Genomic DNA, 13,995 nt, shown 5'->3' with positions numbered 1-13,995 from the left:
AGAACTTTTCTTCGGGTTTTCTTTTCAGAGTATTGCAACTTGGATAAAGCCTCGATCCATCCTCTAATCAGGGTGATTTCTCCCAGAGCCAATTATGGGATTAATCAATGCCCTGACACAGGAGATTAACTTCTAGTCCAACCTTTGGCATGAAAGCCTTCAGCCCATCCCAGTCTCAGCCCAATCTACTTCACAGGGCTGTTGTTGGGGGGAAAAGAGTAAGAAGGAGCATTATGTATAATCTCTGCCTAGAGTAATTTACAAAAGTAATACAGAAGACATAAGAATAAAAACTAAATTTTTAATAGAAACTAGGCAGTAGAAATCAAATACTCATTTAAATGTATTTTTCCAATATTTTGATAGACATTGATCCTGAAGGCAAATTTTCCGATATGTAGAGAGAGCAAGCTGGCTAATAAGATTTTCCCTCAAACCTTGGTGGGTTCATACAAATTTCTTTACTTAATCTTCCCTCCCCTCCCCTCCTCCCCATTTTTCCATCTCAGATACATCAAAAAAAATTTCTGGTTCTTCGGGAATCTTAAAAATCTTGTCTGGGAAGAGAGCTGAATGGCCTTGGAAAATTTGGCCAGACCTCTTGTGAACAGAAAGACCTGTGGAGATCCATGGGTGCATTTTGGAGCTTTATTAGAGACCAGAGAGAAGATGGAGGGACAACACCCAGCAGATGCAGAAGTTAGAAAAGGCCCTCCAGCTGCTCAGCCTTGGAGCTGTGGGAAGAATGGGGCAAGTCCTGGCCAGAAGAGCCACGAAGAGGCATCCAATAGTTCAGAGGTCCAATGCTGTCACTTCACAAAAGTGCAGTTTCAGGAGGGGAGCCGTCCCCGAGATGTTTGCACTCAGCTTCACTACCTTTGTCGTCAGTGGCTGCAACCAGAAAAACACACCAAGGCTCAGATGCTGGACCTGGTGCTCCTGGAACAATTCCTGGCTGTCCTTCCCCCAGAGATGGCAAGATGGGTGCGGGAGTGTGGAGCAGAGACCAGTTCCCAGGCGGTGTCCCTGGCTGAAGGCTTCTTGCTGACTCAGGAGGAGGAAAACATGCAGGAAGAGTTGCAGGTGGGAGAATGGAATCATGGCAGCTCTAAAGAGGATCTCTCTGAAGTTGTCAATTTCTTTCTGGCAGAATTTTCTGGGATTATTAATTCCTAAGGGCATCTGTTCTATTCTTCCAGAGGATGTATTTGGGGCAATTCTTTCATTCTCTTTCGAGTTTCAGCAATGGACATTGAGGCCTGCTAGTTTGAAAATGCAGTATGATAATTTTTATCTGTGTACTTTTCCTTTTTTTCTTGTGTCACATCATGTCCAGAAATGCACGGAAGCTGTGACTGAGTATCCCAAGAACAGGAAAAGTTCATTCAAATGTTCTCAAGAGCTGCTGTTCATGGAGACCTTACACAAAGATCAAACTCAGGACACCACTCCAGGTAACAAGCTCTTACTGTGAGAGTTCAATATTTAGCCGATTCTTTTGCTCTGCTTTATTGGAGTGTCTCTCTTTAAGAAATCTGCTTCCAGTATTTTTCTCTTTCTCACAGAGAGTAGGAAGCTGTCCTTGGAGTTTTTAGAATCACCTCTTTCTGATGAAGTTGAAGGATTAGCTGAACCGCTACTTCAGGTAAGGAGAAGAAACATAGGAAAAGGTCCATGAATCTTGGATAGATTTTATTTTGTTCTAGAGTTCAATGTATAAAATTGTTGTTTCTAAGCAATATGAATTTGACATCAGGTCACTGAACATTCACACTCTCCGTTTTGAGGGGATCCTTTGTGAGATGCCTTTTCCACCTCTCCTCCTTCATTTTCAGATTTCATTGACCAGACTGTTGTTAGCATCGGGGCTCTTCCTTCTGTCTCCCAGGGTTGTTCACACACACCATTATAAAGAAAATATTCTTTTTTTGCCTTTTGAAAAGCATCTTTGGGACTACCGTGACCTGGTGATTGAGAATCTCCATAGACATATAGAGTTCTATTACAAGCTCTTCCAACTTCTTCATGAAGGTGTGGAGTTGGGGTACGTTGGTCCCTCAATGGATAAAATGAGCCATTGGAAAACATGTCAGCTGGGTTTTGCCAGTATTTTGCTCTTCCCATCCTAGGAAGAATGGGAGTCACTGACAAGTAGTAGATTTAAGACCCAACTGTCAATTGATCAAGAATATTTTAGTTGCCTATACCATAAGGCATTCCAAACACTTCCAGCTTGATCAAACATGATTTAGTTGTGTCATCAGCCAAAAGCAGTGAGATCTTATTCTTAATACTGCAGAAGATACCCATTTTATTCACTAGATCTCTTTCCTAGAATTGGTGGAAGAAAATTATCTCATTATTCTTGGAATTTTCTGTTAATAAGGAAACTTGTGTCCTTGTTCAGGATGTTGTTTCTTTTGAGGAAGTGGCCGTGTATTTCTCCAAGGAGGAGTGGTCTCAACTGGATCCTGACCAAAGAGAACTCCACAGAGAAGTCATGCTGGAGAATTCCAGGAATCTGGCTTACCTGGGTAAGAATTCCTTTCTGTGCTCAGGAATGTAGAGAAGGGGCTTGAATGTTATTTTTGGGGAAAAAAATCATTTATTTACAATGCATTCAGAAAGGATTCTGACTTTGTAGAATTTTGTTACGCTGTAGCATGATTCAACAGTTGTTGAAAGGGGTTATTTTGTGTTTTATGAGCAGAAAGCATTTTTTTAAAGAAAACAATTTCTTTTCTTTTTTTCTTAAGTGTTAAAAAAGCATGATGCTATTTTTTTATCAAAACAAATAAGATGAAATATTTTTCAGCAATTACATTGCTGAAAAATATTTATACATGGGATAAAACAGTAAAGCACCAAGTGAGTCAAAATTATCTTCTCCATAGACACAACCTGCAGATTTCCAGTTTTTCTTTGAATACATTTCCTTCTTCCATAAAATCAGTTTGGTCAAAGGGTTAAGACACCAGGGTAGAAACTGGGTGACTGTGAGTGAGTACTTGTTCTGCCTTAGGCATGAATGCTGGCTGGGTGACTTTGAGCCAAAACTCTCTCCAATCCATTTCACAGGATTGTTGTATGGAAAACAGCAGGAAGAAAGAATTTTGGTTTGTCTGCTGCCTTTATTTACAAAAAATGAAGGAAGGATATGGAATGCATTCAGAATGTATTCAGACTCCCTTCACTTTTATCAATTTTGTTATGCTACTGCTTGATTCTATATTTGTTGAAATTCATTTTTTTCTCCTTATTGGTACCCAAGAATGACAAAGTATTTTTTTTTTTAAATATCTGTTACTTTATTAGTTTCTAGCCCGGTGTCTTAACCTTTTGACCAAACTGACTTTATGGAAGTAGGAAATATATTGAAAGAAAAACAGCATAGCCTGGCTTTTTACATAAAGTAAATTGTTTGTTTTTTCAAAAAGCATTCTGCTCATGAAATACAAAATACTCATTTCATAAAAGATATTAGGAAGACTCTGAGGAAGAGGCTGAATGGACAGAGCAAGATCCTGGCTACCAAGATTCATTATTCCCTCCTGAACCTGGTCACTGTGTTCCCGATGGCCCTGAGCTGCTATAACGAAGACCAGATGACCTCTGAGAGGCATGTTCCCTTCTTAGAGATATGCCCACTTGTGTACTGGAATTGGCTTTAGCCTAAATTGAGGGTAGGGAGGTATTGCCATCCAGAAATTCCCTCTGACTTTCAAAAGTTCTGCTCTGTAGACAAGTGGAGATGAGACTTTTATTGAAGTTGGGAAGTGCTGGGTATGTTGCTGCCCCATTATGACACAGTTTCCAGTGCACTTTGGGAGTTTTTGGCAGCATGGAATTGTCCCATATGAAAGATTAAATCAGGGCTGTGATCCAATCCTATTATATGGGGATCATTTCACTTGGAAATGGGTCTTTGCTATTATCTTTGTTTGCCAACAAAACAGCTGAAATACATTGACGATTCAGAAGAAAAGTTTTGCTTGTTCCCCTATTCTTGGTACAGTTTTCATTTTTCTTTTTCAAGGCTGTAATAGAGAAGACAATAAGAATTGCAAGGAGGAACACCAAGCGATCCATTCAAAAGGGAGGAAAAGGAAATTTGTAGATCAGATGAAACCAAAGAGTGATGAAACAAAGCAATCACAAAGTGGAGTTAAAAAAGGCCTTCCTCAGGTCAGTTGGCTTCCTAACCATACAGTGATCAATAAGAGAGAAAGACCATATAAATCCATGGAGTGTACAAAGAGGTTCAATATATCCGATAATCTCTTTTCTCATGAAAATACACATTCAGAAGGGAAACGATTTACCTGCATGGAGTGTGGAAAGTCCTTTAATCGTAGCAGTCATCTTCATTCCCACCAGAGGATCCACAAAGGAGAACGAACATATAAATGTATGGAGTGTGGAAAGACCTTTACTTGTAGCAGTAATCTTTATTACCACAAGAAGATCCACGCAGGAGAGAAGCCTTATAAATGCATGGATTGCGGAAAGGCCTTTTATTTAAGCAGTCATCTTAATTCCCACAAGAGGATCCACAAAAGAGAACAAACGTATAAATGCATGGAGTGTGGAAAGACCTTCTGTTATTCTGAGTCCCTTATAATCCATCAAAGGATCCACACAGGAGAAAGACCTTATAAATGCATGGAGTGTGGAAAGGGATTTACTTTAAGCAAGCACCTTAAATCCCACAAGAGGATCCACACAGGAGAAAGACCTTATAAATGCATGGAGTGTGGAAAGACCTTTACTTGTATCAGCAGTCTTAATTCCCACAAGAGGATCCACACAGGAGAGAGACCTTATAAATGTAGTGAGTGTGGAAAGACATTTACTCGTAGCGGTAACCTTGATACCCACAAGAGGATCCACACAGGAGAAAGACCTTATAAATGCATGGAGTGTGGAAAGAGCTTTACTTGTAGTGGTCATCTTCATCGCCACAAGAGGAGCCACACAAGATATAAGTCAAATAAAGGTTTGCAGTGTGGAGAGGGCTTTTTGTGAGCTTCTTTTTTCTCCAAGTAGTTCTCGTCATATGACTGCAATTGAGGCCAAAATTTCTGTTGCTAAGCGAGACAGTTATTGCGTTTTGTGCCATTTGACGACTTTTCTTGCCACATTTGTTAAATGACTCACAATAGTTGTTAAGTTAGTAATACTGTTATGAAATGAATCTGGCTTCCCCATTGGATTTGCTTGTTAGAAGCTCACAAAAGGTGATCACATGATCCAGGGACTCTGCAAATGTCATAAATCTGTTGCCAAACATCTGACGTTTGATCAGGTGACCTTGGGGATGTTGCAAAAGTGTGAAAAATGGTCATAAGTCACTTTTTTCCATGCTGCTGTAACTTTGAACAATCACTAAATGAACTGTAGTAAATCGACGACTACCTATAGTTGTCTAAAATCTCATACAAGTACCATTTGAGTAATTTAATTTTTAAGTCCTTTTATAGTCATTTTTTGAGTGTATTGTGAGCCGTCCTGGGTCTTCGGAGAGAGGCGGCATATAAATTGAATAAATGAAATAAAAATAAATAAATAATTCAAATAAATTGTTTACGTTCTTAGATATGCATTCATAAATTGCCTTTCTAGTGCAAACCAGAACACGGCGAATCCCTAATCCTGCTTGTGGTTTTTGCCAAGTCCAAATACTCAAAGGTCTTCTCTGCATGTAGAAATATTTCTAATTGTTTTTCATTATATTATTTCAAATATCAAACACAACTATAATGTTATTCTTCAAGTATCTTTTAGATAAAAAAAAGCACAACTTTTAGTAGTGGTTATCGGAAACCTCTTGTTGTTGCCTCAATACTTCTGTTGAGTTAAGTATCAGGGCTGAGCCCCTTCTCTGGCTGTTTTCGGCTTACAAAATATAAAACCTCATATAAAAACAATAAAACTCTTCTTTTATTCTTTTATTGAAGAAGAGTCATATAATAAATTAATATAATAAAATAACCCCCTACCATGGTGACAGCACCTCACATGAGCCACTTAATGTGCTCCATCCCGCTCTGGGTTCCCACTGGCAGAACCAGGTTTTCAGCTCCTTCTGGGAGAGTCCTAGAGTGGGGGCCATTCAAATCTTTGGGGGATGATGTTACACAGAGAGGGGGCCCCCACAGAGAAGGCCCTTCTGGGTCCCATGAGGTATATCTCCCTGGGGGATAAAACCTGCACCATTCCCTGCTTGCCCACTCTGATGGGTCAGGTAGATGTGACTGGCAAGAGATGGTCTCTCAGATAACCTGGTCCCAAGCCATGAAGGGCTTTAAAGGTGACAACCAACACCTTGAATTGCACCCGGAAGAAAATCGGCAGCCAATGCAGCTCCTGCAGGAGAGGTAATGCATGTGCACAATGGGATTTGCACAAAACCATATGGACTGCTGCATTTTGCACCAATGCAAAAAAGCTCTTAAGGTTCCTACTCAAATTTCCTGAGGTGTATTGCCTATTCAACAACCAAAATAAAATTATTCATCTCTCTTTTTTTTTCGCCTCGTAGTATTTGAGATTTATATTTATTTTTCAGTATTTGCTTTCCTTCATTTTGTGATTCCACTTTTTCTCTAGTCACATATGAGACTTTATTCTCCCAATCTTAATTTCTCCATCATGGCGGCTTGTTTTGAGGTAAAAAAATTTAAAGGCCCACAAGTTTGAGCTTTCACTCCATTTTGGAACTTTTCTTTTAATGCTTCATTTTCATTGGGATGTATGGTTATTCTCAGTATTACAGGCTGCCTTTAGTGTTTCCTTGGCTAAGCAGTGGCATGAATTTGGAAAGGAAGCTGTAATAATTGAACTCACTGAAAACTCACTAAGAAAAAATCAATACAAATCTCAATTTTCCTCAACCTGTTGCTTTCCTCCCTGTATCTCTGCCAGCCCCCTGATCTCCCCACACTTCAAGGCTGAGTTTGCCATCAGCCACAAGACACAGACCAGGTTTCATGGAGAGACTTTTCTTCCTTGTCTTTTGACCGCCCTGCCATTTCTGACAGGATTTTGCTCATTTTTGAGGCCTCCTCTTGGGAATCCCTAGAGACCCTTCAGAGAAGCTGCTCTTCAAGAAAGGGATTTTTGAGTCTCCACAGAGATTTTCCCAATCTTCACAAGATCTCAGACAGTTCTTAGAGATTAAAAAGAGGTAAAATCTACAAACTGATGCTTGCTGGAGAGTAATTTCCTTTCTAGATAGGCTACGTTAGAGGCAGTGGTGGGATTCAGCCAGTTCGTACCACTTCGGGAGAACCGGTTGTTAATCTTCTGAGCAGTTTGGCAAACTGGTTGTTGGAAGAAATCATTAGGGCAGAGAACCGGTTGTTAAATTACTTGAATCCCACCACTGGTTAGAGGGAACCTTTCCTTCAAATTTAATGCCCATCATTCCAGATGATGTCCTGAGCTCTTGCAGGATCTTCTCGCAATGCACACAGGATCCTCTAGGGGGCGCCCTCGAAGAGCGGTGCAGCTCCCTCCCTCCCTCGCTTACGAGAGAACTGAGCATGCGCCGGTCTCTTTCCCAAGTCAAGAGGGATGCGAGACTCCCGAGGCTTGGAACGTTCTCCAGTGCCCGGAGGAGCCTTTCAGGGAAGGGAAGAGGCTGCAGGGAAGACTTGGACTTGGAGATCCAGACGTGAGTGGGGGGGGTCAGTGACTGGGTGGGTGGGTGACTTTTCTCCCGCGCTGGACGCTCACATTCATCAGGCTCGGAGTCGTGGAAAGGGGGAGGGGGAGCCATTGGCCCCATGTTCCCCTGCCGTCCCTGGGCATGCAAGGGCCAGGCAGGGGAGAAAGCAAAGCTTCGCGCCCTTCCATTTGCCCCCAGGGGGAAAAAAAACCAGGGTCGCAGAAAAGAGGATTTACAATCCATTTCGACGGGAAAAGCTTTGCATGGCGGGAGAGGAGGAGAGGTCGTCTCTGCAAAACAGAGATTTCTGCCTCCAAGTCAGTCGTGACTCCTGGACAGTTTCCTGCATATTTCATGGCCCCGTTTTCCGAAGGGGCTTCCCTCGCCTTCCCCTTTTTATAAGGGCCGAGAGAAGCGAGCGGTCGGAGTCCCTCCTGCTGGCTTTGCATGCAAGGCTTCAACTCCGTGTGTAAGGAGTTGGGTGCAAGGGGTGCAAGGACTTGTTCTTAACTATGCAGCCATAGAAATGTTATTAAACTGTCTTTTAAATTATACTGTATTACATTATGATTAGCCAGAGAGACCATTTGGCTCAGTGATGAAAGCACAAGGCTTTGAAACCAGGAGATTAATTTCTAGTCCAACCTTTGGCATGAAAGTCTTGAGGCCATCCCAGTCTCAACCCAATCTACTTCACAGGGCTGTTGTTGGGGGGAAAAGAGTAAGAAGGAGCATTATGTATAATCTCTGCCTAGAGTAATTTACAAAAGTAATACAGAAGACATAAGAATAAAAACTAAATTTTTAATAGAAACTAGGAAGTAGAAATCAAAAACATATTTAAATGTATTTTTCCAATATTTTGATAGACATTGATCCTGAAGGCAAATTTTCCAATATGTAGAGAGAGCAAGCTGGCTAATAAGATTTTCCCTCAAACCTTGGTGGGTTCATACAAATTTCTTTACTTAATCTTCCCTCCCCTCCCCTCCTCCCCATTTTTCCATCTCAGATACATCAAAAAAAAAAATTCTGGTTCTTCGGGAATCTTACAAATCTTGTCTGGGAAGAGAGAGCTGAATGGCCTTGGAAAATTTGGCCAGACCTCTTGTGAACAGAAAGACCAACGGAGACCCATGGGTGCATTTTGGAGCTTTTTTAGAGACCAGAGAGAAGATGGAGGGACAACACCCAGCAGATGCAGAAGTTAGTAAAGGCCTTCCAGCTGCTCAGCCTTGGAGCTGTGGGAAGAATGGGGCATATCCTGGGCAGAAGAGCCACGAAGAGGCATCCAATAGTTCAGAGGTCCAATGTTGTCACTTCACAAAAGTGCAGTTTCAGGAGGGGAGCCGTCCCCGAGATGTTTGCACTCAGCTTCACTACCTTTGTCGTCAGTGGCTGCAACCAGAAAAACACACCAAGGCTCAGATGCTGGACCTGGTGCTCCTGGAACAATTGCTGGCTGTCCTTTCCCCAGAGGTGGCGAAATGGGTGCGGGAGTGTGGAGCAGAGACCAGTTCCCAGGCGGTGTACCTGGCTGAAGGCTTCTTGCTGACTCAGGAGGAGGAAAACATGCAGGAAGAGTTGCAGGTGGGAGAATGGAATCAGGGCAGCTCTAAAGAGGATCTCTCTGAAGTTGTCAATTCCTTTCTGGCAGATTTTTCTGGGATTATTAATTCCTAAGGGCATCTGTTCTATTCTTCCAGAGGATGTATTTGGGGCAATTCTTCTGTTCTCTTTCGAGTTTCAGCAATGGACATTGAGGCCTGCTAGTTTGAAAATGCAGTATGATAATTTTTATCTGTGTACTTTTCCTTTTTTTCTTGTGTCACATCATGTCCAGAAATGTACGGAAGCTGTGACTGAGTATCCCAAGAACAGGAAAAGTTCATTCAAATGTTCTCAAGAGCTGCTGTTCATGGAGACCTTACACAAAGATCAAACTCAGGACACCACTCCAGGTAACAAGCTCTTACTGTGAGAGTTCAATATTTAGCCGATTCTTTTGCTCTGCTTTATTGGAGTGTCTCTCTTTAAGAAATCTGCTTCCAGTATTTTTCTCTTTCTCACAGAGAGTAGGAAGCTGTCCTTGGAGTTTTTAGAATCACCTCTTTCTGATGAAGTTGAAGGATTAGCTGAACCGCTACTTCAGGTAAGGAGAAGAAACATAGGAAAAGGTCGATGAATCTTGGATAGATTTTATTTTGTTCTAGAGTTTAATGTATAAAATTGTTGTTTCTAAGCAATATGAATTTGACATCAGGTCACTGAACATTCACACTCTCCGTTTTGAGGGGATCCTTTGTGAGATGCCTTTTCCACCTCTCCTTCTTCATTTTCAGATTTCATTGACCAGACTGTTGTTAGCATCGGGGCTCTTCCTTCTGTCTCCCAGGGTTGTTCACACACACCATTATAAAGAAAATATTCTTTTTTTGCCTTTTGAAAAGCATCTTTGGGACTACCGTGACCTGGTGATTGAGAATCTCCATAGACGTATAGAGTTCTATTACAAGCTCTTCCAACTTCTTCATGAAGGTGTGGAGTTGGGGTACGTTGGTCCCTCAATGGATAAAATGAGCCATTGGAAAACATGTCAGCTGGGTTTTGCCAGTATTTTGCTCTTCCCATCCTAGGAAGAATGGGAGTCACTGACAAGTAGTAGATTTAAGACCCAACTGTCAATTGATCAAGAATATTTTTGCCTATACCATAAGGCATTCCAAACACTTCCAGCTTGATCAAATATGATTTAGTTGTGCCATCAGCCAAAAGCGGTGAGATCTTATTCTTAATACTGCAGAAAATACCCATTTTATTCACTAGATCTCTTTCCTAGAATTGGTGGAAGAAAATTATTTCATTATTCTTGGAATTATCTGTTAATAAGGAAACTTGTGTCCTTGTTCAGGATGTTGTGTCTTTTGAGGAAGTGGCCGTGTATTTCTCCAAGGAGGAGTGGTCTCAACTGGATCCTGACCAAAGAGAACTCCACAGAGAAGTCATGCTGGAGAATTCCAGGAATCTGGCTTACCTGGGTAAGAATTCCTTTCTGTGCTCAGGAATGTAGAGAAGGGGCTTGAATGTTATTTTTGGGGAAAAAAATCATTTATTTACAATGCATTCAGAAAGGATTCTGACTTTGTAGAATTTTGTTACGCTGTAGCATGATTCAACAGTTGTTGAAAGGGGTTATTTTGTGTTTTATGAGCAGAAAGCATTTTTTTAAAGAAAACAATTTCTTTTCTTTTTTTCTTAAGTGTTAAAAAAGCATGATGCTATTTTTTTATCAAAACAAATAAGATGAAATATTTTTCAGCAATTACATTGCTGAAAAATATTTATACATGGGATAAAACAGTAAAGCACCAAGTGAGTCAAAATTATCTTCTCCATAGACACAACCTGCAGATTTCCAGTTTTTCTTTGAATACATTTCCTTCTTCCATAAAATCAGTTTGGTCAAAGGGTTAAGACACCAGGGTAGAAACTGGGTGACTGTGAGTGAGTACTTGTTCTGCCTTAGGCATGAATGCTGGCTGGGTGACTTTGGGCCAAAACTCTCTCCAATCCATTTCACAGGATTGTTGTATGGAAAACAGCAGGAAGAAAAAATTTTGGTTTGTCTGCTGCCTTTATTTACAAAAAATAAAGGAAGGATATGGAATGCATTCAGAATGTATTCAGACTCCCTTCACTTTTATCAATTTTGTTATGCTACTGCTTGATTCTATATTTGTTGAAATTCATTTTTTTCTCCTTATTGGTACCCAAGAATGACAAAGTATTTTTTTTTTTAAATATCTGTTACTTTATTAGTTTCTAGCCCGGTGTCTTAACCTTTTGACCAAACTGACTTTATGGAAGAGGGAAATATATTGAAAGAAAAACAGCATAGCCTGGCTTTTTACATAAAGTAAATTGTTTGTTTTTTCAAAAAGCATTCTGCTCATGAAATACAAAATACTCATTTCATAAAAGATATTAGGAAGACTCTGAGGAAGAGGCTGAATGGACAGAGCAAGATCCTGGCTACCAAGATTCGTTATTCCCTCCTGAACCTGGTCACTGGGTTCCCGATGGCCCTGAGCTGCTATAACGAAGACCAGATGACCTCTGAGAGGCATGTTCCCTTCTTAGAGATATGCCCACTTGTGTACTGGAATTGGCTTTAGCCTAAATTGAGGGTAGGGAGGTATTGCCATCCAGAAATTCCCTCTGACTTTCAAAAATTCTGCTCTGTAGACAAGTGGAGATGAGACTTTTATTGAAGTTGGGAAGTGCTGGGTATGTTGCTGCCCCATTATGACACAGTTTCCAATGCACTTTGGGAGTTTTTGGTAGCATGGAATTGTCCCATATGAAAGATTAAATCAGGGCTGTGATCCAATCCTATTATATGGGGATCATTTCACTTGGAAATGGGTCTTTGCTATTATCTTTGTTTGCCAACAAAACAGCTGAAATACATTGACGATTCAGAAGAAAAGTTTTGCTTGTTCCCCTATTCTTGGTACAGTTTTCATTTTTCTTTTTCAAGGCTGTAATAGAGAAGACAATAAGAATTGCAAGGAGGAACACCAAGCGCTCCATTCAAAAGGGAGGAAAAGGAAATTTGTAGATCAGATGAAACCAAAGAGTGATGAAACAAAGCAATCACAAAGTGGAGTTAAAAAAGGCCTTCCTCAGGTCAGTTGGCTTCCTAACCATACAGTGATCAATAAGAGAGAAAGACCATATAAATCCATGGAGTGTAGAAAGAGGTTCAATATATCCGATAATCTCTTTTCTCATGAAAATACACATTCAGAAGGGAAACGATTTACCTGCATGGAGTGTGGAAAGTCCTTTAATCGTAGCAGTCATCTTCATTCCCACCAGAGGATCCACAAAGGAGAACGAACATATAAATGTATGGAGTGTGGAAAGACCTTTACTTGTAGCAGTAATCTTTATTACCACAAGAAGATCCACGCAGGAGAGAAGCCTTATAAATGCATGGATTGCGGAAAGGCCTTTTATTTAAGCAGTCATCTTAATTCCCACAAGAGGATCCACAAAAGAGAACAAACGTATAAATGCATGGAGTGTGGAAAGACCTTCTGTTATTCTGAGTCCCTTATAATCCATCAAAGGATCCACACAGGAGAAAGACCTTATAAATGCATGGAGTGTGGAAAGGGATTTACTTTAAGCAAGCACCTTAAATCCCACAAGAGGATCCACACAGGAGAAAGACCTTATAAATGCATGGAGTGTGGAAAGACCTTTACTTGTAGCAGCAGTCTTAATTCCCACAAGAGGATCCACACAGGAGAGAGACCTTATAAATGTAGTGAGTGTGGAAAGACATTTACTCGTAGCGGTAACCTTGATACCCACAAGAGGATCCACACAGGAGAAAGACCTTATAAATGCATGGAGTGTGGAAAGAGCTTTACTTGTAGTGGTCATCTTCATCGCCACAAGAGGAGCCACACAAGATATAAGTCAAATAAAGGTTTGCAGTGTGGAGAGGGCTTTTTGTGAGCTTCTTTTTTCTCCAAGTAGTTCTCATCATATGACTGCAATTGAGGCCAAAATTTCTGTTGCTAAGCGAGACAGTTATTGCGTTTTGTGCCATTTGACGACTTTTCTTGCCACATTTGTTAAATGACTCACAATAGTTGTTAAGTTAGTAATACTGTTATGAAATGAATCTGGCTTCCCCATTGGATTTGCTTGTTAGAAGCTCACAAAAGGTGATCACATGATCCAGGGACTCTGCAAATGTCATAAATCTGTTGCCAAGCATCTGACGTTGGATCAGGTGACCTTGGGGATGTTGCAAAAGTGTGAAAAATGGTCATAAGTCACTTTTTTCCATGCTGCTGTAACTTTGAACAATCACTAAATGAACTGTAGTAAATCGACGACTACCTATAGTTGTCTAAAATCTCATACAAGTACCATTTGAGTAATTTAATTTTTAAGTCCTTTTATAGTCATTTTTTGAGTGTATTGTGAGCCGCCCTGGGTCTTCGGAGAGAGGCGGCATATAAATTGAATAAATGAAATAAAAATAAATAAATAATTCAAATAAATTGTTTACCTTCTTAGATATGCATTCATAAATTGCCTTTCTAGTGCAAACCAGAACACGGCGAATCCCTAATCCTGCTTGTGGTTTTTGCCAAGGCCAAATACTCAAAGGTCTTCTCTGCATGTAGAAATATTTCTAATTGTTTTTCATTATATTGTTTCAAATATCAAACACAACTATAATGTTATTCTTCAAGTATCTTTTAGATAAAAAAAAAGCACAACTTTTAGTAGTGGTTATCGGA

At 40.5% G+C, this 13,995-nt stretch overlaps 1 protein-coding gene across 1 annotated transcript; it reads left to right on the top strand.

The window, feature by feature from the left end:
• Nucleotides 1–573: 573 nt before the first annotated feature.
• LOC139311931 (zinc finger protein 665-like) lies at nt 574–13,768 on the top strand. Its single transcript, XM_070936455.1, has 6 exons — nt 574–1,083; nt 1,337–1,454; nt 1,566–1,645; nt 2,408–2,534; nt 4,037–5,021; nt 12,364–13,768. The coding sequence occupies exons 1-6, from the start codon at nt 574–576 to the stop codon at nt 13,196–13,198; spliced, it is 2,655 nt and encodes an 884-aa protein (XP_070792556.1). The 3' UTR covers nt 13,199–13,768.
• Nucleotides 13,769–13,995: the final 227 nt, after the last annotated feature.

The sequence above is a fragment of the Pituophis catenifer genome, unplaced genomic scaffold (assembly GCF_029215685.1).
Source record: "Pituophis catenifer annectens isolate HBS135680 unplaced genomic scaffold, rPitCat1.0.hap2 SCAF_2, whole genome shotgun sequence".
Lineage (NCBI taxonomy): Eukaryota > Metazoa > Chordata > Lepidosauria > Squamata > Colubridae > Pituophis > Pituophis catenifer.
The sequence above is the reverse complement of the archived record's forward strand: the minus strand, read 5'-3'. Positions and strand labels throughout refer to the sequence as shown.

Excerpts from the sequence above, each read along its gene's own strand:
- LOC139311931 (XM_070936455.1), top strand. The coding sequence starts at position 574 with ATGGCCTTGGAAAATTTGGCCAGACCTCTTGTGAACAGAAAGACCTGT. Across the intron at positions 1,646-2,407 it reads TAGCTGAACCGCTACTTCAG|GATGTTGTTTCTTTTGAGGA; the intron begins GTAAGGAGAAGA and ends GTCCTTGTTCAG. Across the intron at positions 2,535-4,036 it reads CAGGAATCTGGCTTACCTGG|GCTGTAATAGAGAAGACAAT; the intron begins GTAAGAATTCCT and ends TTCTTTTTCAAG.